Source organism: Mytilus edulis, chromosome 2 (genome assembly GCF_963676685.1).
Source record: "Mytilus edulis chromosome 2, xbMytEdul2.2, whole genome shotgun sequence".
In the NCBI taxonomy this organism is placed as follows: domain Eukaryota; kingdom Metazoa; phylum Mollusca; class Bivalvia; order Mytilida; family Mytilidae; genus Mytilus; species Mytilus edulis.
Window position 1 is genome coordinate 19319649 of NC_092345.1, and position 25789 is coordinate 19345437.

Below are 25789 nucleotides of genomic sequence, written 5' to 3' on the forward strand. Positions count from 1 at the left end.
GTATAGTTTTATTTACATTCTTCTTATTATTATTATGACATTTATCAATATTTGAATTATCTAGGGAGACCCTGGACCAGATGGTAACCATGGTATTCCCGGCCCCCCAGGTCCTCCAGGAATCCCACCAATGGTACGTATATTTTGTCAAATACATTTACAAATGTAAGTATGATGGACCAAAATAATGAAAAATGATTTAAATTAAGATTTTCAAACTTCAAGCAACCAAAATTTATATTTTTTCACCTGTATTACCATGCAATACTGTTATATTTGCTGTAAATTTTTGCTTTCTATGAAGACAAAATAAAAAAAAATGAAAGATGATTTAAATTAAGATTTTCAAACTTTAAAATTATATCTTTTCACCTGTATTACCATGCAGTATTGTTATATTTGATGTAAGTTGGTGCTTTTTTTTTAAATGAATAAAATTTGATACATAAAAAACAAAAATTGTCTTAATAAAATAAAATATTTGGCATTGCAGTCAGCAGACCAGGCCTATGCTCGTTATTTCCAACAGACTTATAATCAGGCTTTTAAGGCAGGAGGAAGAGCTCAAAATGCACCATATCTGCAAGCACATGTTGTAAGTATTGATAAGGATCAAGAGAAATATTTTTCCTTCACTGATAATTTATAACCTGGAAGTAAACCAGGTGAAATGTTATATTAATTCACCATTTTTCTGGGTTGACCGAAATAAAAAAGATAAACAATCTTTGAATCTTAGTTGTCCTTATATTAATAAAAGTTGCAGAAATTATTAAACTTCTATATATACTACAGAAGGAAAGATAGAAAGGATGCAAATACAGTCTCATTTTGATAATTAATAAAATGCTTAAAATGGATGGTGATATTACATTTTTATACGACCGCAAAAATTGGAAAATATTTTGGTTGTATATTGGTATGACGTTGGCGCTGTCGTCCGAAGACATTTGTTTTTCGCACTATAGCTTTAGTATAAGTAAATAGAAATCTATGAAATTTAAACACAAGGTTTATGACCATAAAAGGAAGGTTTGGATTGATTTTGGGAGTTTTGGTCCCAACAGTTTAGGAATTAGGGGCCAAAAAAAGGTCCCAAATAAGCATTTTTCTTGGTTTTTGCACAATAACTTTAGTATAAGTAAATAGAAATCTATGAAATTTTAACACATGGTTTATGACCACAATAGGAAGGTTGAGATTGATTTTTGGAGTTTTGGTCCCAACAGTTTAGGAATTAGGGGCCAAAAGGGTCCAAAATTAAACTTTGTTTGATTTCATCAAAAAATTATTTTTGGGGTTCTTTGATATGCCAAATCTTACCGTGTAAAATGTATTTAGATTCTTAATTTTTGGTCCTGTTTTCAAATTGGTCTACATTAAGGTCCAAAGGGTCCAAAATTAAACTTAGTTTGATTTTAACAAAAATTGTATTCTTGGGGTTCTTTGATATGCTGAATCTAAACATGTACTTAGATTTTTTATTATGGGCTCAGTTTTTAAGTTGGTCCAAATCGGGGTCCAAAATTAAACTTTGTTTGATTTCAACAAAAATTGAATATATGAGGTTCTTCAATATGCTGAATCTAACCAATTGTATTTAGATTTTTAACATTTGGGCCCGGTTATCAAATTGGTCCACATTGAGGTATAAAGGGTCTTAAATTGAACATTATTTGATTTCATCAAAAATTTAATTCTTGGGGTTCCGTGATATGCTGAATCTAACCATGTATTTAGATTTTGGATATTGGACCATAATAGGTAAATGTCCAATTTAAAATTTTTAAGTTATTAAGTTTAAGTTCTTAAACCACATTCATTCTGTGTCAGAAACCTATGTTGTGTCAACTATTTAATCATAATCCAAATTCAGAACTGTATCAAGCCCCAACTGTTCAGGGTTCGACCTCTGCGGTCATATAAAGCTGCACCCTGCGGAGCATCTGGTTTAGTTCTCATATTGAAAACTTCTTCCTCATCAACTTAATTAGCCTCATGACTCTTTTAATAAAAAGAAACAGTTTTTTCCAAGATTTCAACTATTTTATTCATATGCATTTGATAATTTAAAGGTTTATGTTTAAATCTCCCTACCTTTTACCGGACTTATAGTGCTTGTTTTTCTTTTATTTCAGGGACCAAGTGGCCCCAGAGGATCCCCAGGACCCCCTGGAACACCAGTAAGTAAAAATAATTTTCACTTTGTCATGAATTGAATGACATGCAATTGCAATTATTTGAAAAAAATAATTGCCTTTTATTAACATTCATTTTTAATAAGAGGATGTATTTTGTAAGCTGTTATAACAAACCATAGGAGCAAATATTTAATCAGTTCAAAAACCTTAATTGTGAAATTATTTCCCTTTTCCATGTAAGAGAGTAAATTCTTATGTTTTATATAGGGATGGCTTTTTTTTTTAGATACAATAGCAAATATTTTTAAATCAGTGTGAAAAAATTGATTGTGAAATTATTTCCCTTTCCCTTGTAAGGGGAGTAAATTCTGTCTTTTTTGTTCATCTAGGGACCACAGGGCATGCAGGGTATGAGAGGAGAGCCTGGAGACTCTGGACCACCTGTAAGTACATCAAAAAATAGTGTTCTTATAAATTTGTCGTTGTTGAAGCACTAAGGGGTAATGTTAACAGCTATTAGTGGAATAAAATATCTGAAGATGAGGGGAACAAAATTCTGTCAAACCTTTTTTGTGAGAAAAAAAAAATGACACATGACAATTTTGCCAAAATTTTCTTTGCATTAAACTTTGAAACAGATAAAAATCTTCTACAGGAAGATAGAGATTTAAGAAAATCATTAATTGTAAAGTTAACACCAGAACATTGATATTCATGACATTTTACATATAATGTGGTCTTTTCTTTGCTCAGGGATCACCAGGACAAAGAGGAGCCCCAGGACCAAATGGAATTCCAGGCCCAGAGGTTTGTACAGTATATAAAAAATATTGTATTTTAAAATTCAATTTGCAACATGAAATTTTTTTACTGTAAAATTATATTTTGACCTTCTGTAAAAAAAAGTTTTACTTTTTGTTTGTATCAGTTGTTTGTGCAATACACATGTGATGAGGATAGCAGGTATATAAAGCAATATTTTATTCGTTCATTAAATTTCCAGTTTGATCATGTTATATTTTTATTCTTTTACAACTTAATTGTGAACCCTTATCAATTGGTGGTATTCTCAAAAGATAAATTATGATAAAAAATACAAGTAAAAACCTTACAGATTTGTATTCTGTTTAATGGATGTTTGAAATGTCATGATTAGCTAATTCAAGATACCGTTATATTTTAAGATAGTTAGTGTGGTGTATCTTTTATCACCAAAAGAATGGGCAGCGCACTCAGAAAGGAAAAATATATATATATTTCTTATTAATAAGAGTTTCAACTAGTAACAATTTAAGTCCCAAAAAATTTGAAATAGACAACATAGAAGTTTTGAAATTAGCATGGGTGTACTCTGCAATGTTTCTGTAATGTTTCATTGAATTCATATTTATGCCCCTGCCGTAGCAGAGAAGATTAAGTTTAACCCTTGTCTTTCATGTTGTATATATTTTTTAGGGAGATTCAGGAAGAAATGGAGAGACTGGACCACGGGGCTTACCTGGACCAAAGGTTTGTTTTATCTATAAAATCTTATTTTAGGGATATTATATTTATGTTTTCTCAGTTCAATCTTAGCACAGAACAAATAAATAAATGAACAAATTGGACCTTGTATTAAATTTGTAAATTGAATGGTTTTATTGTATTACATTTTTATTATTGAAGAGAACTTAAAGTCTACTCCTGTGATTAAGTTAAAAAAAGCCTTTAAAAATTTGGTGGGAAATAATTCTCTCTAGATTTTTCATACATTTAACATTGGCGCCTTTTTCCTTTCAATTATGATGAAAAAATAACAAGGATTTTATAAGATTTTCTAAGAATACATTTTAAACTATATGTAATCAAATTATGAAAAGAAAAGTAGGGGTTAGTTGGCAAATTTTTTAATTGTACTATTAATTCCGAAAATCTGGCAAAAAAAAAAGAAAAAAAGAAAAAAAAGAGGAGCAAACATTCTTAACTGAAAATCAAAATTAACAGTGTGTGCAATACTTTTGTTAAATTTTTTTTCTTTAAAATGGCACATTTTTTTGGTGCCACGCCAAGATCAATATTTAAGTGCTGTTATTTTTAGATTAATAGAAACACTTATTAAATGTTGATTTTATTATTTGCAGGGACCATCAGGAATAAGTGGTATGCCAGGTATGCCCGGAATTAAGGGACATCGAGTAAGTTGACGATATTTTAATATATTATTTGAATATTTGTAATCTGGAAAGAAGGAATATTGAAAGGTTTAAATCAACTTTAGAAAATGAAACGTCTAAGACCAGAGTTTTCAAGTGAAGGGTCCTCCATACGAAAGTCCACTGTCTTGTATAAAGCATAAGTTTAAAGAATGTGAGGTGACCTATCATTTTTATTATATTTTTGAACATCCATGTATATCAATATATACTAGAGTTTTGGCAAAGTATGAATATATTCTATCATTTTTAATTATACTCCTGTACCACTTTAAAATGAATATTGGTTGATCTTATTTGTATACTTTTGTGTGATTGCATCTTTTTTTTAATTTTGTGTTTACTATTTGTGTTTATTTTTAATTAAAGGGTTTCAATGGTCCACAAGGTCCTACTGGTGAACAAGGAAGACCTGGTGACAAGGTAAGTAATTAGAACAGAAGGTCAGAATGAGGTTTACAGAATAGAGAATAAAGAACAAAATTTGCAGAAGAAATGGCCTAAAAAAATGAAGAATAGATAAACAAAAAAAAATAGGGGGGAAAATGGACATAAAAATTTTGAGAAGAGAAAAATTACTGAAAACTATAGACTTCTCAAAATATTAAGATGATCAATTATCATTTTTGGTCAATAGCTACTTGACATTATATGACCCAAATATAACTTTAAGCGTAAAGGAATAAAGGAATAAATGTTAGGTTAAGAATAAAATGTTTATATAGTATGGTAATTTTTTATCTTGTTCTGTTTCAGGGAAGTCTTGGATCCCCAGGAGCTCATGGACCTAATGGCCCCCAAGGACCACGTGGACTGCAAGGTGAACGTGGAACTGATGGAGGTTCTGGATCACCAGTAAGTATTTTTTTTTTCATTCAAGTTAGATTGTATTTAGCCTTGTAAATACATGATCTTCTAATTGCTGCTTTTTTCCAGAAAATTTTGACATCACAAAATAAATAGATTATGTCACAATGCTCCATGACACGGTTCCTACAAATGACCCTAGGTCAAACCGTTTAATTCATTCATAAAATCAAAATGGGAATCTCATGTACTAATCCATAATCCAGTATATCAAAACATGATGAAAGTAGAGAGAAAAATATAAATCAAAAAGGAATTAAAACATGAAAAGATAGATACATCCTTATGCAATCAAATTAACATAAACGTTAAAATTATTATTTATTTTTTAAATTTTAGGGATTACCAGGTGTTGATGGCCTTGCTGGTGCCCCAGGAGAGTCTGGACCAGTTGGACGATCTGGACCACCTGGTATGCCTGGCATGCCAGGGTCTAAGGTAAAAAAAAATGATTTTCATTTTCTTAAAAGGAATTTTGAGAAAACTTTGAAACTGGCCGGAAAACCTGATTGACTCTAAAGTGATTGAATTTTACAGATGAATTTGACTCGAGGAAAAAAGATATATACTGTAGCATACAGAAATTTTTCTCCGGGGACTACATCAGAAAAAAATTCCAACAACTTTTAAATCTTAAAATTTCAGTTTAAAAGGGGAGAAAATTTCTTAAAACTTTTGAGATAAAAGGGAAACTTTTAATAGAAATTATTATAATTTAAGGGTGATGCTGGTGCAGGTGGACCAAAAGGAACACAAGGACTTCAAGGTGCTAGGGGAGACTCTGGTATATCTGGACCTCCAGGTGCAGAGGGATTAGCTGGCACTGATGGTTTACTTGGAATGAATGGAGAAAAAGGTGCTTCTGTAAGTAAACTACTTAGGTTAGAATGAACTTACTTTTCCATTGCATAAATAGGAATTGGAATTAATACAAATTTGTTTTCTGTTGAGGTATTTTTTTAAAAAGAACTTCACTGAAAAATATGAGTTAATATATAGATTATGTAAAAAAATCTTTAAAAACCAGCAAATTCAAATGCAACATTATTAATTTGAAGTAGATTTGATTGAAAACATGATATGCAAACAGCTTGATATTACTTTTAAAGAATTTGAAAAGAATATATATTTTGTATTCATTGTCTGTGTTTTGTTTAGGGAGACCCCGGACCAGCAGGAGCCCCAGGATATCCTGGACCAAGAGGACCATCTGGCTTAAACGGAAGTCCAGGTTCACTAGGAGCCAAGGGTGCACCAGTAAGTAGAAAAAGTATAAGCAAGAAAAATGAATGGTGCGAAAGTGTGGCTGCCTTGAAATGTTCAGTTATGTGTCAATAGTTGTACCAAGATGTGGTATGAGTGCCAATCAGACAACTCTCCATCCAAGTCACAATTATAAAAGCTAACCATAATTGGTCATTATCGTCAAGGTAGGGCCTTCAACACAGAGCCTTGGCTCACACCAAACAGCAAGCTATAAAAGGCCCCAAAAATTAGTAATGTAAAACCATTCAAACGGGTCTTCAAGCCAAGTACTAAGTGTTCCAAATTTAAAATTATAAAAAAAAGAGTTATCTTAAAAATTTAACAATGAAAAACTAATTTGTAATCCAATATGGCTGCTATTTACTATTGGACTGATTGAGTCAATATTCAAATATAAATGTACTTAATTAGTAATTTAGTTCCTTGGAATATCTAGTTATCATCAAGAATGTGTTCAAAGATATTTTTTTCTTATCAAAATAGGGTCAACCAGGAGAGGCTGGATTCAAAGGAGAACGTGGACCAAAGGGTCTACATGGATCATCAGGAAACCGTGGACCACCTGGACCTCCTGGAAATGAAGGAAAGCGAGGACAAAGAGGAACATTAGGAGAGCCTGGACCATTAGGCCCACCTGGAGAAAGGGTTGGTATATGGGTTGATGACTATTGCTGTTTTATAACATAATTTTAAAGGAATTGTCATTTTAACAATGTAAAGCTCTGGAAGAATTCAATATAGCTTAAAAAATGAATGCATGAGAAACATTTCATGCAAACATGTTGGTTTCATGACTTTAATATTATTATATGTTTGTCCCTTGTAAAAATACTGCTGTTTCTCAAGGTTTAGTGAAGATTTTAAAGAAAGTAAACAATTGAAAATTACTTTTAAATTTTATGTAACTGACGTGATAAAAATTTTGTGTATAGGGACAAACTGGACAGAGAGGATATCCTGGTTCTATTGGAGAACCTGGTACCACAGGAGAAGAGGGAGAGACTGGACCAAGAGGGAGACGAGGAGAATCTGGACCATTGGTAAGTAAAAATATTAGACAGAGAGACAATGACCAATATTAGAAGTAAGACAACTTCAAAACATTAGATATTGAAGAAACCAGGAAAATGTTGAGACAGGGAGACTAAAAAAAACACCAATGGTAGGTCATCTGGTGCAAAAAGCGTTAATTTTTCATCCTTTTTCACGACCTGTTAGACAAAGTGATGCTTGTAGATACATCTAGAGTAGATCCAAGTGAACAATAATCCACAAAAAGTGATAAGGTCATCGTGTAATGAACTGTGATATAAGGTCATTGTGTAATGAACTGTGATATAAAGGTCATCATGTAATGAACTGTGATATAAAGGTCATCGTGTAATGAACTGTGATATAAAGGTCATTGTGTAATGAACTGTGATATAAAGGTCATCATGTAATGAACTGTGATATAAAGGTCATCGTGTAATGAACTGTGATATACTCTGTTGTACTTTGCATAGGTCTTTGCATATGACAATTAATATCAACTTATATAAGAATAACTTTATTTTATGTTTCATCTTTTTGTAACATGTGTAAAGGATTAACATTGGACCATTAGACAATCGTATATTAGTTCCTGGTTGAATATTGGAGTGATTTTACAGAATATAAGAAATGATTTTATATGCAAATGATTACAAGTTTCTTTCCAACTTCAGGGAGAACCAGGTAGACAGGGAAGTCCAGGAGCTAGAGGAGCAAGAGTAAGTTCAAGATTTCATTTCAAAATATAAACTCGCAATAAGAATTATTTTATTCCTTATTCCTAATTAATTTGAATGCAGAAAGTTATGTTGATATATAAAAGGATGTTTTCTGTTTTGAATTTTTTGATAATTTTGGCAGATGTTAAATATTAGGTTTTGTACCATTATCAATCCAGTTATTTTAATTAGATATTTTTTTTTATTAAACTTGCAAGAGTATATTATATACGGGATGAGATATTTTATAGTACAACTTGTTTGTTCAAATTTATGAAAATGTTTACATTTGAGTTGTTAGTAGGCATAAAGAAATTGAAAAAAAGATTGAAAATGATTTTTTATTTTGTAATAATATATTTTAATGACTATTTAGATTTATTAATTAAGGGTAATAATGGTATTAATTTATTTTCATAGGGAGGTAGTGGAGGACCCGGATTAGATGGTATGGCTGGCAGACCTGGACCTGCAGTGAGTTTCATATTATTTACACATTTATACATTGAACTGGCAAATAAAAATAAAAATTGATACTGCTTACTATGATTTCTCAATTTAGAAAAAAAAATATGATTTTAAAAATCAAAAAGGCAATAAATGATTTAATGATATAATTGATAAAGTCTGTCTTCATATGTTTTTAATGAAACTGATGGTTTTAGTGTGGTAGTATGTTCATGTTGTAAATAACAAAAATATTCATAGAATAGATATTTCACAAGTTTGTAAATCAATTTTAGGGAGTTACTGGTAATGATGGAAGACCAGGAGAGATGGGAGCCCCTGGCATCCCCGGACCTGCTGGAACACAAGGACCACAGGGAAACCCAGGCTCAAGGGTATGTACATTTCCAGAAAGAAATAAGATATCTCAGCTTTTTTTTTATGTTAACTCTATAATATTAATAATTTGTACTAAATTAAATACACATTTTTCAGTATTGTTAGTAATTTTTGTTTATCAATTTTAACAAAAGTACTATTTCAGATATAATATACTTTAATTCTCCAAATTTTTAAATCAGCTCATTTTTTTTTTTGGTAAATATACCTGAATACCATACATTTTTTGTACCAAAAGATGGATTAAATCTTAAAAGAATTTCATATTTGTCAGACTCGGGTATAGATTTATATTTCATTATATAGGGACCTCCAGGACAAGATGGAAACCCAGGAGGCCAGGGTCCACGTGGACCAAATGGAGACAGTGGACCCGCTGGAGAAAGAGGAAACACTGGACCACCAGGAGCAACTGTATGTTACATATTCTCAAATCTTCTTTCTAAGATTTATTATAACTGAATTTTAATTTTCAAAACGATTATTATTGAAGCACCTTAGAAAATATTATTACCTTAAATGAAATGATCCTAAAGAAACTAACAAGTGATAAACATAAGAATGTTATGTTTAAAATACTAACATTAACCTTCACCCTGTGCAGTCGAAATAGACTATATTTTTTGTAATTCAAGAATTTTCTTTGTTTAGATTTGGTTTTGTTAGATGAAATAATTAATTGCAAATACATTAAGATGACAATTTTATTTCATTTGCTGTGACTTGGATTTTTTTCAGGGAGAAGCAGGAGGCAGAGGACCTGACGGAAATCCAGGTGCTGCAGGATTTGTTGTGAGTCCTTTATTTATTAGAGTCAATTTATAATACTTGAGTTCTGAGATACTGTAAATTATATATTTGCTTGAAAACAAATTTTTCTTTTTCTTTTTTTAATATTTTGATTGAGGTAAAATCAGATACTTTCTTATATTATAGGGAGCTCCAGGTATCCCAGGAGGCAGAGGCGAGCCCGGTAAACCAGGAGAGCCTGGACCCCCTGGAGAAGCAGGCAACACTGGACGCACAGGAGCTAATGTAAGTATATATTGTTTATGTTTCTGCTCTATGGTCGGGTTGTTGTCTCTTTGACACATTCCCCATTTCCATTCTCAATTATATATAATGAAAATGTTTTTGTTATTCACCCTGATTTTAAAAGGATTTTTTTAAGTTATATATCATTAGCAAACTGAAATGTTCAGAAAAGAAAAATTTAAAATAACATTACTGACCATACACTTTTGAATTTTGAAACGAAATTCATGAAGAGTTTTCGTTGGACTTGGTTTGTAAAAATAAGGAATTATGATGAATCAATTAAGTTGAAATTTTTTTATGAACTTGCTTTATTGTACCAATGTATATGCTCTCAATGGTCAAAAAGATTTTGCAGAAAGGTTTTGTTAAATTTATTTCAAGGGAATAATTTTAATTTTTTTAATTTAGGGAGAGCGAGGAGTTCCTGGTGTGACTGGTGAGCCTGGTACCCCAGGAGAACCAGGAGCAGCTGGACCAACTGGTGGAGCTGGCAGGGATGGAGAACGAGTAAGTTGTGATTTATAACTATGAGTTGTTATATTCTGAGTTTTTGTTTGTATGATGATGATAGACTTTCGTTCATGATTTGAGCAGGTATTTCTTAAATAAAAACTTTTCGAGGGATATCATATAGGAGGAAAAAAATAAAGTATGTACATGTATAATTCAAGAATAAAATAGGTCAAATAAATTGAGACTCTTAAGTTTGGTTAAAAGATTTTATTTCAATTTGTACATTGTATGAATTTGTTTGAGGGAAATCATTGCTAACACTGCATGCCAACATCCTCTATCTATTCTTAACAGATCGAATTGTCATATATAGAGTAAAAGTGGAAAGGCTGTGAATTATTTTGCCAAATTTAAATAAATTTTGCATTAAAGGGGGCATTATCTCTAAGAGCGTTCGTCTGAAACACTTTAGTATAAAAATATTTTAGTCATTGTTACTGATATACATTCTCATATAATGGATAAAAATTCATTATAAGTAAGCTCATGATTTTAGTTGCCATGTCACAGCCCCCATGTGTATTATTTGCTGACTACCTTAAAAACTATATTTTGTTATCTCTTTTTAGGGACAACCAGGTGATCGAGGAGAGAAGGGAGATGAGGGACCTGAAGGACCAGTGGTAAGTTGTTGTCATGGGAACCATAGAGGATTTTCTTGTAAACAGACTGATCAAAACATATTTCTGTGATAATGTTTTTCAAATGAATTATAACATTATTTAAGAAATGTAAAAGTATCTTTCTGGTCCTCAGACAATATGTGGCTAATGTCAGCAAAAAACTGCCGTAGACATGTATTTATCATCAAACCAAAACATTTATAAGGTGTAAGAAAATGCATTGCTAAAATTTAACTGTTTTCAAACTATAGTTAAAAAGCGATAAATTTAAAACGTTTTGTAAAACTTGGAGTTTATACCTCTGTTTTTGTTGGAACGTTAGACGTCCTGTAAGCTTGATCGTTTGCCAAATGTAATCACAAGTGAAAATGCTTTGATGATCGTTAAACAAGTTTTTTCAAGTGTATGTTGTAGTCTGAAAAAACTATTAGCAACTTTATAAAACAAAGAAGGGAAATTTTGCAATAGAAAATTTTCTCCATATTTCAGTTACAAATTAGAAAAAAAAGACACATATTTTTCCAGTTTTTCAGTAGATTGTGTTCTCATGGAGACCCATGGTCTTGTTTGTTTTTATCAATTTTATGTTATTCCATGTCAATATAAAAAAAGATGTTGTATGATTGCCAATGAGACAGCTCTCCTCAAGAGACCAAATGACACAGAAATTAACAGCTATAGATCCCTGTACGGCCTTTAACAGTGAGCAAAGCCCATACCGCAAGTATTTTATCAAATGTATGTGCTATTTTAAATATTTTTAATGTTATGATGTTTTGCTTCAACAGGGTCCCCAAGGAATGAGAGGACCAAGAGGAGAACGTGGACCTAAAGGAGAAAGCGTAAGTATACTTAAAAAGTACAATTGATCATGAAATTGTTAAAATTAATTTAGAACATGTCTTGTTCATACCCTTTAAATTTTCTTCAGATAGAAAAATATTTTCATCTTAAAATAACATAAAAAATATTTTGAAGTTTTGACAATGTTAATGTAACAATAGATTACAGGTATATGATTTTTGTCTCATGAAACTTTTAAGGGAGAATCTGGAACCCCAGGAGCAGATGGAAATGAGGGAAAAGTAGGATCTCGAGGACCACCTGGTTCCCCAGGTCCCCTTGGTATAATGGGAGAGCCTGCTCCAAAAGGACAACCTGGTGATGCTGGTGCACCCGGAGAGAATGGTGCTCGTGGTGCCCCAGGAGAGAGAGGACAACAAGGAGTAGTGGGAGAAGTAGGCTTGGCAGGACCAGGGGTAAGAATTCACTTGTATGACTTGTAAGGACTACACAGTTGATGTCAAAATAAATCATAGTTGTCTCCTGTTTCAGCCATTTTTTTTGTATAAAAATGTTTTACAAAAAAAAATATTTTTTCATCCAATTAAAGTTGGTACATTGTACTACATTATTATATTTTATTGAATTTGTACAAAAATAGGTATGGTACTTACTTCTTTTGTCGTATTTAAGAAGTTGATTTTGTTCTTGGTGTATATATTAATTTTCACGATTTTTATATTTGGTTAAATCTGTATTTTTTATTACCTTTAATACACCTTATCGCTAATCCCGGCTGACCCGGTCGCTTGAACTTTTGACGTCAACAACAATCACTTTTCCATTGTGGCGTCAGATATTTTGTTTTATGACGTCAAAATTTTACGGGAACCTGTGTGATATCCAGCAATGGCGGACAAATAGCGATAAGGTGTATAACAATGGTATATCGTCAGAAGAAGAAAACAAGATTGCAAGGGTAATTTTACTGACCAGAAAATCACCAAACTCAGTATGATTTAAAATAATATTACATTTTAGGGTATACCTGGATTACCAGGGGCTAAAGGAGGAAGAGGGTTCGCTGGACCTAAAGGAGAACAAGGAGCAACTGGAACTGCAGGACTAGGTGGACCACCAGGACCAAGTGTAATTAAGTCATAATTAGTAGAAACTCATGTTGATAAGACTGTTTGAACATTGAAGCATAAATATTGATGAAAATACATCTGTTACTTTTTTGTTGACTCATGTTTAAATGCATAGGGCTTTTTTTTTGTTATCTTATCACTGCAATAAAAAAAAAATCTTAACATCAATTTTAAATTTTGATTAAAGAAAGGTTTTGTGGTATTTAAATTGATTTCAGATTATATTATTTTCACCCTTACCGATGTTAACTGCAGATTTTGTAGTGCTTTTTTTTGGCTATGATATTTCTTATTTATGAATTATTTATAAGATACATCTTTAACTACAGGGACGTAACGGTCTCAATGGAAGGAAAGGAGTTCGTGGTGACAGAGGAGTACAAGGTCTTCCTGGACAACCTGGAGCAACAGGAGGTCTTGGACCACAAGGACAGTCTGGCCCATCTGGTGAAGATGGACCTCCTGGTCCATCCGGAGCTGATGGCATAAAAGTAAGACATTTTTAAGATTTCACTTTTGAAACTATATTTGTTTTAAAAACATGAAAATTACTTCCGTTTTTGTTTCTAAATCACTTAATTCTTTAACTAAAAAAAATATATGATACAATAATGAAATAATGAATTCCAAATCTATGAATTGTTTTCACAATTTTTGAAATGAAAGATACAAATTTGCAGAAAATACATTCGATATATTATATTAGCAAAAATCAATGTAAGAATTTAGATTATGTATGTTTTTAAACGCAAAAACACATTATATATAACCATGCTAATGATTTGTCTTTTTAATTACATTTGTGACATATTAAACAAAATATAGTGTAATAATTTTCTTCCTTCAGGGATCACGAGGAGAGGTTGGTCACATGGGCCGTCCAGGAGAATCTGGATCACCTGGATTTGCAGGAGAACCTGGATTAAAGGGAGCTAGGGGAGAAGATGGTGAACAAGTAAGTCATATTCTATTTACAGGTCAACTGACCCCTCATTTTGAAAACTAGGATTTTGCTGGAGATATTTAAAATTTATTAAAGTTTTGATATAAACTCTTTGCTTGATATTATTCAACACTACTGATTTTGATAAAATGTACTGAATTCTTTGCAGCCTATTTAAAAAATGTTTAATTAGTTATATGTTAAAATTAAAGCACAATAATATTCTTAAGAAATTATAATTATAATACAGAGCCTTCTATAAACACTGCTATTATTACTCAACTAAATTTATTCTAAATAATGAAATAGTTTTAATGGTATGTAGTCATGACATATACATTGATTACATAGATTTTGCTTTATCATATGAATCTTTGCAAACTCATCTCTGAAATCTGTGTGTTCAGACATTTCTGAGGGTTTTAAATTATATCACTTTGTTTGGTAACAATATTTGGCCTTTAGATCAGAATGTCAGATAAATAATTTTTTACATTTATATTGTATTTTTAGGGACAAACTGGACCCGTAGGAGCAGCTGGACCACCAGGTGAAAGTGGACTCCCAGGAGATGGTGGACAACCAGGAGAAAGAGGACCTGCCGGTCCACCAGGACCAGCTGTGAGTCATCCTATAAATAAAAGTTTTCTCACTTTTAGTGATACATTCTGAATAATTTAAGATACTTGTAGTCATAAAAGAATACAATATATTTACTCGAGGGTAGGAATGGGGGACCCCACATGACTAATGACGGTAAAATATTTGTTGAAGTAGCGTTAAAGATAAACATTTTACTCAGTTTAACACTAACATAGCTACAATGAAATTTTAGGATGATGATAAAAAATTAAGGCTTAGTTGACTCTAACTGTAGCCAAAAAAGGATGTTTGAAGTTTGACAATAAAGGGCATTCCTACCCTCTTACTTGTGAGTGGAGGAATTTGAACATGTGGGTATTTACCTTTTTGATGTTACTGTAATCAAAGGCAAGGGTGACATGTTCTTAGAATTCTGATGATTTGACTCTTAGCAAATTTAGAGACTATATGCGTGTCTATTTCCTTCTATTAAGGGAAGTTATTACCTCCCCTGTAACTGTATAGAAGTTTTCTAATACAGGGGAAAATTGGGATTTATGATGATTAATTGTATACTTAAGTGTTCAAACTTTCAAATAGGTATGTATATGCTTTCATGTCACGAAAATTTGTGTTTTATCCTAAATTTGATATTTATCATTATCATTATTTGTCATTATAGGGAATGCAAGGAGAAGCCGGAAGACCTGGACAAGATGGTTCCCCTGGTAAAGCAGGACCACAAGGAGTTACTGGTAGCCCTGGACCCATAGGAGATGTTGGACATCCAGTAAGTAGACTGGTTTCTAGATATACTATATTAGTCGAGCAAAGAAATAACTTATTTATAAGAAAAACTTTAATTCTATATTCCATATTTTAGCCCTCAAAGTTATTACTTGGAAACAAAGGGGGATTGTTTGAGATGATTAGCTTGACCTAAAATCACCATTTGTACAGGTCAATTTATATGTTTCATATTTAGGTTTGCTACTTTCATTTTGTGAATAAATATGAAACTGATATTTTTTCTTTCAAGGGACCCCCTGGACCAGATGGTGCACCTGGACTCCAAGGACAATCAGGAGAAAAGGGAGTTGATGGAGATATTGGACCACCAGGAGCTGTTGGACTAATGGGATTCAATGTAAGTATTCTTATTTTTATATATATTTAAATAATATTTAGAGGACTTGAATTTTAATAAATCAATGGGAAAAGCCTTTGTTTAGCATATCATTATAAAGAATGTGTAAGTTAAAAAGGATATATTAATTCATTTTTATTGTGTCGATTGACCAAAAAATAAATACTGTTTTTTTAACTTGATTTTGTGATTTTATCAAATACAACATGAAAGCTAAAGGGAATTTTTGTTATGTTTTGTTAAACTCATATTTCACCTCTACCCACAAAATTGAATGGCCCATGAATAATTATGAATCCAGAATAATTCATATTATTCATTGTTTAAAGACTTATTTATACAAGTCATGTTGTACCTGGATTCTGTGAAAGGGCTATAGTATAAAAGATGAATTGAAACTGTTATTAGAATTTATTTTATGGTATATATATACTTAATAAAATTAAGATTATTATGATTTTGTTTGTAGGGACCTCCAGGAGGCCCAGGACCCGCTGGACCTGCAGGACAACGTGGAGAAAGGGTATGTTATTACATTTTTAACCACAAGAGAGAAAAGTTATAGCTTGATATCAACTCAAGATTTTTAATTTCAGTATAACTATAAAAGCCATCTGCCTGTTTAGATTTGTTTTTTGTTTTTCATGTTTATTGGGTTATCTAGTAAAATTTTATCTTAATATTGTTGTCAGTTTTATTAATAACATATTATTTGACTTTGCTGTAATATTTTTAATGTTGTTTTTTTTAGGGTGAACCTGGACCAAATGGAGCACCAGGTCAATCTGGAACCAGAGGGCCTCCTGTAAGTAAATTTAAATGCTTGTATTGTTCGTAAATCAATAACCATAACAGGCGGGGACAAAGACAGAGAAAAAACTCCGCTTTTTTGTAACGAATTTAACGATAAAATGAATTCTGATACATCTGTAAAGTAATAATGTAAACCAACTTTTTTTCAAGAGCAATTTTCCCCCTGACTTTTGTAAGTAGAAAAATAACTTCTATGTAGATCTTTTCTTACTTAATATAAACAGAAGGAAAAAAATGAGGTAGTTATCATACATTATTTTAATGATACACCAAACAAAAAACAGTGACCTTGGATTTATTTACACCTATCAACTTTCATTATTCAGCAAAAAGGTTAACAGAAAAGAAGCTAAAAAAAATAGCAAGGAAATATAAATTGTCAAAAAATTCATATTTGTTTCAATTTTAGGGCCCGCAAGAAAAAGAGTTATTATTTAAACATTGTTTTAATTTTAAGGCCCACAAGGTCCACAAGAAAATGAGTTTATTATTTAAACAATGTTTTAATTTTAGGGCCCACAAGGTCCACAAGGAGTCACTGGAGAGAGAGGTGGAAATGGAGAAAATGTAAGTTTTTATCCAATTTCTAGATATGTTTGATTTTTTTTTTTAATTTCTATTAAAAGATATTTCTATACATTCTTATGAAAGTTTAGAGTGAGCAATTTTTATGAAGAGAAATACATCTTCTTCAATATAAATTCACATTGTGACATTAGTAAGGATACAGAAACAAGCAAAAAGTGCTTATATTAATCTGTCTCCTACTTGTATTAGATTCATATACAATACAAACTAGTTTAGAATACTAGTGTAGACTTTGACAATTTTCATTCTCAATTTCATTTTGACAAATATCAATTTATTTTCAAGGAATTCACATAAATTTAGATTGAATAGATGACGTATTACTATGTACTTCAACAACAACAAAAAATCAATTTTGAGTTCATTTCATTTCTAAATAAATAAGAGAGCCATATTTGTCCTAATCAAACATATGTATTTATGTCATTGTTTTGTACATTTTGCCATTTTGTATTATCTAGGGAGACAAGGGAGACCCTGGACTTCAAGGCATGAATGGATTACCAGGACCAGAGGTTAGTTTTTCTATTTCCCGTCAGATAAAAAGAAAAATGGTATCACTCAACTTGTTTTATTGCTACAAGTAAAAAACTATATTGCATTAACATTTCTTTATTGCCAGTCGACCAACCAAAATTCTCGATTAATTATTTTCATTTCACTAAAAATGCCAATGAAGAGTGACTGGTCTTACACTGAAGGTACCCTGATTTGACCAGTAGTCTTGTCAAAATCTTTAAATAAAAAACAACTTGATCTTACTTATTCGCCGTTTCCACTTATGTTATTGAAACAACAGAATTGAAAAAATACATCGCTAAGACAATATTTAAAAAAAATTACTAAATATGATGTTACTGTTTTAATAGGGACCACCAGGTGAACCAGGATCTAGTGGAGCACAAGGACCCCCAGGCCAAAGAGTAAGTAGCTCATCCATTTTATTTTTATTTACTGTTAATGTCTTACTTCGCTCTTTGATACAAATGGAAAATTGCCTTAAAATTACTACTCAGTCAATGGATCCAAAATTAAGGACTGAAAATGTTTTTCCTTGAAAATGACTAAATGTTTCATAATCTGTTTTTTTTTTCTCTTTTTTTTTTCTATAAATTTATATGGTAAGTGTGTTGTGAATTTGAAATGGAAATTCTGATAATTATTGTTACACATTCTTGTAATTTATCGAGTTAAGTATTAATTAATTTTATATCTTCGTTATTTTTTCAGGGTCCTGATGGAAGACGTGGAGACCCCGGAACTGATGGAAGCCCAGGACCTTCTGGACCACCAGGACCAACAGTATGTCAATTATTTTAATCCTCAAATTTATGTATTTTGATAAAAATCTACATACACCAAAATCTTCTCATAGCATTCACTTCATTATGATTATTTATATAAGTGACCTCAGAGGAACTAAGAAGGCTTTTCACAAATGTAATTACACTTATCTTCGAAGAGCACAGATAGTCCAGGAAAGTCACTTTAAACTTTGTAAGATGGAAGAAGAAATGGATCTCTATATTTTAAAACTGAAAATGTCCAAACAATCTTCCTTTAGTTACATCAAGGTTTCCTTTAAGAAGCCTTTGTCTTCGAAATAAGTTGTAAGCATATAAATCAAACTAAATATATACAGATATAACAATAGATGGTTGGACTAAAGGTAAAAAAAATTAGCTCTAAGATTTGAAACATAATAAATTGGGAAAACGGTCTTTTTATTTTTAGAATCATGTGATTGTGTTTCCATTTCATACAAAGTATCCTCTCATTTTTTCAAGGAGGCTTGTTTAACACACAAATGTTTATTTTTAGAATGTTATTTTGTATGTTGCATCATATATTTAGAAATTAACAACTTTTTTTTTAAATTTAGGGTAGACGAGGACCATCAGGTGAAGACGGACGCAGGGTATGACATTATACTTTTTCTCCTAATATTTTGAAAAAAGAATGACTCAATTTAGATTAAATATATGTAAATTCCAATTCAATATTTCAAACAGTTAGAATGTTACTTTGTTTAGTTTGCATTAAACACAAATTTAAAACACATTTCTGGAGTTTTTTTCCACACCTTACAAAAAATAATTTTTTCAGAAAAAATTTCAAAATAAAAAAGCAACAATTTGATCAACTCTTCTCTCACCCAGACGCAGATGGTTTAAACGATACAAAAAAATTTAACACCAATTGAAATTGTGGACCTATCATTTTTTTTTTTTTAACTTTGTGATGATTGTTTCCTTCTTTTTAACCATTAACTTTTGTATTTTGCATAAACATGTATTAAGTTGTTCATTTATATAGATTCATTCTTTGTTGTAAAAACAATTGTTTAACTCTTTTATTATATTTTTTTAGGGATCGATGGGAGAAGCCGGTAATCCAGGACCACCTGTAAGTATGATTCATCTCGCCTTCACTTTGACATTCAAACGTATATCATTTCCCCAATTTCAGAAAATTTTCAATATATATAAATATGATTTTTTTCAGAAAAAAGTCTTTGCCCAAAATGATGTTGCAATGTTCTCACATTTGAAATTGAAAACAATGTGTCCTTTTGTTTTTACTACTACCGCAGTATTTATAAACAAAGTTAAAAAATCTTTTAAAAAAGATAAGTTGTGTAACTAATCGTGATGTTAAGCATATGGTACGTTTTTTTAATTTTAGGGTCAACCAGGACGAAACATTTATGGTGGTGCAATGACCCAGTGGTTCAGAAACCCAGCACAAGGAAACAAAGGATGGCAAGGAGATGATCCAATTCCAGCAGAAGAGGTATATAAATATAAAAAAAAGATATGTGACACATTTATTTAGAGGTGTGGCCTATTTGTATGCTTGTTTTAACTCCATATGTAACTGGCATTCATAAAATATCTTCATTTCTTTTGCTGTTAATTATCAAATTTGAACACATAACCATATTAAATTAATTAATGTGTATATAATGAAATGATGTATTGGCCAAACAATTTTAACAAAACAATTTAGGCTTAAAAAAATAATTTTTGAAAAACATTTTCTTTGCAGATTGATGCTGATGTTTTCAAAGCATTGGAAGAAGTAACTCTCCAAATTGAGAAGATCAGGAATCCAACTGGTGCACAAGATTCTCCAGCACGCACCTGTGAAGATCTCAAACACCATAATCCAGATATTGAAGATGGTAAGTGGTATCAGATTCTAATGCATTTTGGGTAATATTTTCCAAAAGTGTACACCAAAACTTTTTGATTGGTTTAAAACATCCTAAACAATGGAAATCCATCCAATGACTTTTATGTATTTTCATTTTGGTGACATAGTTATTCTGAATCTGAAACAGCGAATTCAGTATCCTATTTATATTAATAGATGTCTGACAGCTGATTTATTATCCTTTAGTTCAGTTCTATAAATGGTGTGTAAATAACACAGACTTCTTTTCTAAATGACCTTAGTATGTGCAAGGTCATTTTTTATCCCAACATTGTGCAGATTTCTTACCTTATCACATGAGTTTTTGTGTGAAACGAAATGAAATAATAGGCTATATCCGAATCCTTTTTTAATGTGACCACTTTGTTTTTACAGGTGAATACTGGATTAACCCTAACCTTGGACCGATATATGATGTTATTAAAGTAAGATGTGACTTCAAGAGGAAGAGAACATTTACATGTGTACAACCAGAAGTTAAAGTGGTAAGTATTCACTTAAAAAATAATTAATTTGTGTACATTTTAAAAAGCTGTTTATAAAGTTTATTTTTTTAACAACTTCTCATAATTTTATAAAATTGCATGTACTTATACATCAAATGTAACAAAAAATTTAGAAAAGTGAACTGTTTTATCAAGGAATTATATCTCTTATGCTAATTTGACACATTTATTCTTAAATTTACAAGTGTGGACACAGATCAGTGTGGATAGTACTTGTTTGATTAGTGTTGGTATGTTTGACCTTGTTCTTAAATTCATCATTTGACCTTGTTCTTAAATTCATCATTTGACCTTGTTCTTAAATTCATCATTTGACTTTTTTTCAGATTGAGAATGTTAAAGTAGAATCAAAAACATCCCACACCTGGCTTTCTGATGTACTAGGATCTAAGGTAAATGAACACTATTTCTGCATTGGGAGTAAGGAGGGTCTGGATGAGATTTATAGAAGTGCAAAAATAAAGGCTATTAAATAAAAAAAGAGAGAAAGAAAACAATCACAAACACAGAAATATGAGACACCACATCCAGATCCTTGTTACTTAACAACAGATCATAAGCCCTAGCTAGAAAGTGATGGTCTTACCTATATATGCAACTTTATATAGATATAGGAAGATGTTCGCAAAACTAGTTTATCACATTATTTAGTAATGCCCATTTGAGTCTTAAGAATGACTATTTAATCCCATCCATAAATGTTTAGCCAATTTAAACCCATTTCGCAATTCTCAAATTAACTTGATGTAGTTAAATAAGAAAAACTCAAAGTTTAACATAGTCGCAACTTTGATACTTAATTAATTCATGATTTTCTTTACAGTTTAACTATGATCCAAGTGCCTTCATCAAACCACAGATAAAATTCCTTCAGTATCTCCATCAAAAGGTTAACCAGAAAATTACATATGAATGTAAAAACTCTATTGCCATTGGAAGTGGTGAGAAATCTATCCAACTTTCTGGATTTGATGATACTACAATGTCTGTCAATGGCAAGAGGAGCATCAGATACAAGGTGGCAGAAGATTCTTGCAAGGTAAAAATATTTGATTTTTGTTATCAGATATTTTAAATTAAAATATCAATAAATAAAGGCAACAATAGTTTACTGCTTTTCAAAAGTCATAAATTGATTGAGAGAATACAAACTAAAACTGAGGGAAAGTCATCAACTATAAGCGAAAATCAACAGAACAACCAGAAACACTGAAGTGTGATGTTATAGAATAGAAAAGATAACCATGACGCAAAATTATTACATGCACAGCGCCAAAAAAAAAGCAAAGATACAGGCATTTTATTGCTGTTTTTCATCTGTTTTATACTCAATTGAGACAGCAACCCAACAAAACATTAGAAGCAGACATCAAGGAAAAAACAATATTGGATCATACATGTTTTTCCAAAATGCCAAAATTTCTTCAGTTACAAACAACAAAAGGGTACAGTATGTCTTTAAAAAAAATCTTGCTTATCAGTTTAAAAAAAACACTTTGAAAATTCAAATAAAGGATATAGCATTTCATAAAAAAAAAGTTTGATCTGTGTGATTAAAACTAACAGTTTAACGTTCTACATTAAAAACTTAAAAATTAATTATTGGAGTTGATAGAATGTAAAAGTTATCAAAGTTTACAGTGTATAAAGATGTTATTAATTGTGTTCTATTTTTACCTACAGGTTAAGAATGGTCAATGGGGAAGAACAGTTCTAGAGATTAATACAAAGAGAACAAAATCCCTACCAGTTATGGATATAGGCGTATATGATGTAGGGGCACCTGACCAAGACTTTAAAATTAAACTTGGAGAAGTTTGCTTCTTTAACTAAAATCATTTTACATTTAAGCTTCATATTTTCATAAGCATTTTTTTTATATAATAGAATTTATCACATTGTGCAATTTTATGGTGCTGTAAAACTATAAATATTTTAGAGACTATTTAAACACATTTAGGACGGAATAGTGTGGATATTTTTATCAATTAACAATGATTTTTATATGTGCAATATATTTTGTATAATGAATTGTTTTTTGGTATTCGTCCTAAGGAAGGGACCATTCCTTTTATAATTTACACATCAGGGAGAATGTAATGTTTGTATGAAGATAGATTTTTCTATCCTATGAGAGTTGCCATGTATATATTTGTTAGTTTTATAATTTTTAGCTGTGAAATTTATTGCCGTTAGAAAATCGTAAGATCTGTGGTCTGCCATGATACCACTTTACTAACGACAACAAATTTCTGGTATAATACACCTTATCTGTGATATCATTTGCCAGACACTGCCATGATTTCAAGACTGTTAACATTTTTTTGTTTTATTTGTATAACATTGAATTTTCTATGCAATATGATTTGATATCTGCTTTTCTCAGCAATAGCATTTTATATACAGATCTTGTTCAGAAGGTTTATTGTAATTTCAGCTTTCAGAGAAATAAAATAAAACTAAAAGTTAGCACATGTTTGATTTTTCTTTAGCTATAAACAATCCTTATCTAAGGTATTTGTTAAACTTTTGTCTTGGGTTAAGGTAGGGTTGAGTGCTCACATGTAAGTCAGTCCCACCATATTCTTTTTGTCCCTATATGGAGTCGGGAGTTTATAGTCAGGTATTTGTCGTTTTTTGCTGCCCATCATAATTGTGTTTTTTTTATAAATATAGACAGCCATTGCTTTCTTTGTTGAATTGTTTTTAAATTTTGTCATCCAGGACCTTTAAAAACGAGTAGCATAATATACCAAAAAGTAAAATCACAAAAATGCTGAACTCAGAGGAAAATTCAAATAGTAAAATCCCTAATCAAATGGCAAACTCACATACTGAAACACATCAAATGAATGGATTACAACTGTCATATTCCTGACTTGGTACAGGCATTTTCAAACTTTAGTTGAAAATAAAGTGACAACAAAATGGAAACAACCAAAAGACAAACAACAGCAAACAGAACAAAAAATTTCTTATATAGGTATGGGTATTGGTTTTGGTCATTGTTGAAGTCCATACAGTAACCAGATGTTTAAATCCTTGTCCCTTTGTCATATTGTCGGTTTGATATTTTCATAATTTTTAGATTAAAACACACATTTAGTTTTCTCTGTTGTATTGTTTCACAATTTGTTATTCAGGGCCTGTTAAAGCTTACTTTACGGTACATATTTACACATTATTGGAGATTTTATGGTGATCTGTTGATGTTCACATTCATGCCCTGGATAGAACTGGTCACTTGGCAATCAAACCTCATCTCCTTATTTTAGTCCCCTACAGAGGATGTTGAAGGGGACTTTAGGTTTGCACTCTGTTTGTCTGTCTGTCCATCCATCAGTTCAGAAAATCAGTTTTCCACACTTTGTTTAGTACTTGGAGATATTGATTTGATGTTTGGTATATAGTTTTATCACGACCAGTTTGTTTAATTTGAATTTTGTTCTGGGCTGATGATTTTGTTCAGAGTTATGATCCTTAGAAAAAAATCAAACTTGTTTTTTCTCATTTGAATTATTTCAGAAGTTGGCCTATTAAAGCATACTATACAGAAAAAATATTGCTCATGGTTGAAGCCTGACCTGTTGTTATTTTTACTATATCTGGTGCTAAACCTTCATCAGAAATAGTCAAACCCAAACAAATATGAAAAAAAATCTGAAATACATAAGAGCATTATGACCTGAAGTTACCTAAAAATTAATATAATCAATTTTGACTTGAGGGCTAATAATAATATCAATATTACTCAATCTGTAGGAACAAAATCATTTTAAGTCAGGGTTTACTAGCACTATGGTCATAAGCAGGGCATACATAAAACATGATAAATAAACTACTTATGACAGCTAAATATTTTCCCCCTAACAGCAATTGGAAATGGTTTAGAACTTGACCACAAAAGGTTAACCATGACCAATGATCCATAAAATGAGACCATACATTTCATCTCTGCCAAACTGACAAGTAGACCTTGGAATGATTGTTTACATACTGAAAAAACTTGGGCATAGGACATTTGAGCGAAAAAGAAAAAAGCACATAGGGTCATTTGAGCGCCGACTTCATAGGACATTTGAGCGCCGGGATATTAACCTTACCTGAGTTTTCAGACAGGACATTTGAGCGAAATTTTCCCTGATAATTTTACACGAATTAAGATTTTTTTTTAAAAGTACTTTTAGAAGGAGAAGGAACAGAATCTCCGGGATTTGCATTCGAAATACTGCCAGCAGGAAATTACGAGGGATTTTTATGTCAGAAGCCTGGGATATAAGTTCCAAGCCCGAACAGACTTGTAAATAATGCCGTTGCCGAGTTTTATGTTTTATGACAGTGCTTTGTTTTTAGTGCTTTGTTTACAATTAAAAGATGTTTTAATCTTTTTGTTGGTAAACTCCTGTTTTATGACTGTGCTTTGTTTTTAGTGCTTTGTTTTTTACAATTAAAATATGTTTTAATCTTTTTGTTGGTAAACTCCTCATTTAATGAACTATATTCGTAAGAAAATGTGGTATGATTGCCAATAAGACAATTCTCTATCCAAGACTTGTTTTCGCTCAAATGTCCTACGCTTATTCTTATTTTCGCTCAAATGTCCTAAAATTTAGGCGCTCAAATGTCCTATACTTTGGCGCTCAAACGTCCTTTTTTTTTCGCTCAAATGTCCTGTCAATGCGCTCAAATGTCCATTGCCGAAAAACTTGTCCTTAGACCTTGGAATGATTGTTTACATACTGAAAAAACTTGTCCTTAGACCTTGGAATGATTGTTTACATACTGAAAAAACTTGTCCTATCAATCTAATAAGTAAGAAAATG

General features: G+C 31.4%; 1 protein-coding gene across 1 annotated transcript in view; it reads left to right on the forward strand.

The window, feature by feature from the left end:
* LOC139511650 (collagen alpha-1(II) chain-like) overlaps nt 1–23435 on the forward strand; it is a 30688-nt gene extending 7253 nt beyond the window's left edge. Inside the window, exons 6-49 of the mRNA XM_071298614.1 lie at nt 65–133; nt 494–595; nt 2139–2183; nt 2531–2584; nt 2895–2948; nt 3597–3650; nt 4262–4315; nt 4703–4756; nt 5090–5188; nt 5540–5638; nt 5921–6064; nt 6359–6457; nt 6950–7111; nt 7399–7506; nt 8173–8217; nt 8638–8691; nt 8961–9059; nt 9370–9477; nt 9802–9855; nt 10000–10098; nt 10510–10608; nt 11184–11237; nt 12026–12079; nt 12281–12496; nt 13062–13169; nt 13501–13662; nt 14019–14126; nt 14628–14735; nt 15379–15486; nt 15736–15843; nt 16313–16366; nt 16595–16648; nt 17170–17223; nt 17706–17759; nt 18114–18167; nt 18475–18546; nt 19127–19162; nt 19615–19650; nt 19930–20037; nt 20293–20428; nt 20836–20945; nt 21293–21358; nt 21790–22005; nt 22650–23435. Of these exons, the coding sequence (XP_071154715.1) occupies nt 65–133; nt 494–595; nt 2139–2183; nt 2531–2584; nt 2895–2948; nt 3597–3650; nt 4262–4315; nt 4703–4756; nt 5090–5188; nt 5540–5638; nt 5921–6064; nt 6359–6457; nt 6950–7111; nt 7399–7506; nt 8173–8217; nt 8638–8691; nt 8961–9059; nt 9370–9477; nt 9802–9855; nt 10000–10098; nt 10510–10608; nt 11184–11237; nt 12026–12079; nt 12281–12496; nt 13062–13169; nt 13501–13662; nt 14019–14126; nt 14628–14735; nt 15379–15486; nt 15736–15843; nt 16313–16366; nt 16595–16648; nt 17170–17223; nt 17706–17759; nt 18114–18167; nt 18475–18546; nt 19127–19162; nt 19615–19650; nt 19930–20037; nt 20293–20428; nt 20836–20945; nt 21293–21358; nt 21790–22005; nt 22650–22799 (3981 nt within the window). The 3' untranslated portion in view covers nt 22800–23435. The remainder of the gene's footprint in view (nt 1–64; nt 134–493; nt 596–2138; nt 2184–2530; nt 2585–2894; nt 2949–3596; nt 3651–4261; nt 4316–4702; nt 4757–5089; nt 5189–5539; nt 5639–5920; nt 6065–6358; nt 6458–6949; nt 7112–7398; nt 7507–8172; nt 8218–8637; nt 8692–8960; nt 9060–9369; nt 9478–9801; nt 9856–9999; nt 10099–10509; nt 10609–11183; nt 11238–12025; nt 12080–12280; nt 12497–13061; nt 13170–13500; nt 13663–14018; nt 14127–14627; nt 14736–15378; nt 15487–15735; nt 15844–16312; nt 16367–16594; nt 16649–17169; nt 17224–17705; nt 17760–18113; nt 18168–18474; nt 18547–19126; nt 19163–19614; nt 19651–19929; nt 20038–20292; nt 20429–20835; nt 20946–21292; nt 21359–21789; nt 22006–22649) is intronic.
* Nucleotides 23436–25789: the final 2354 nt, after the last annotated feature.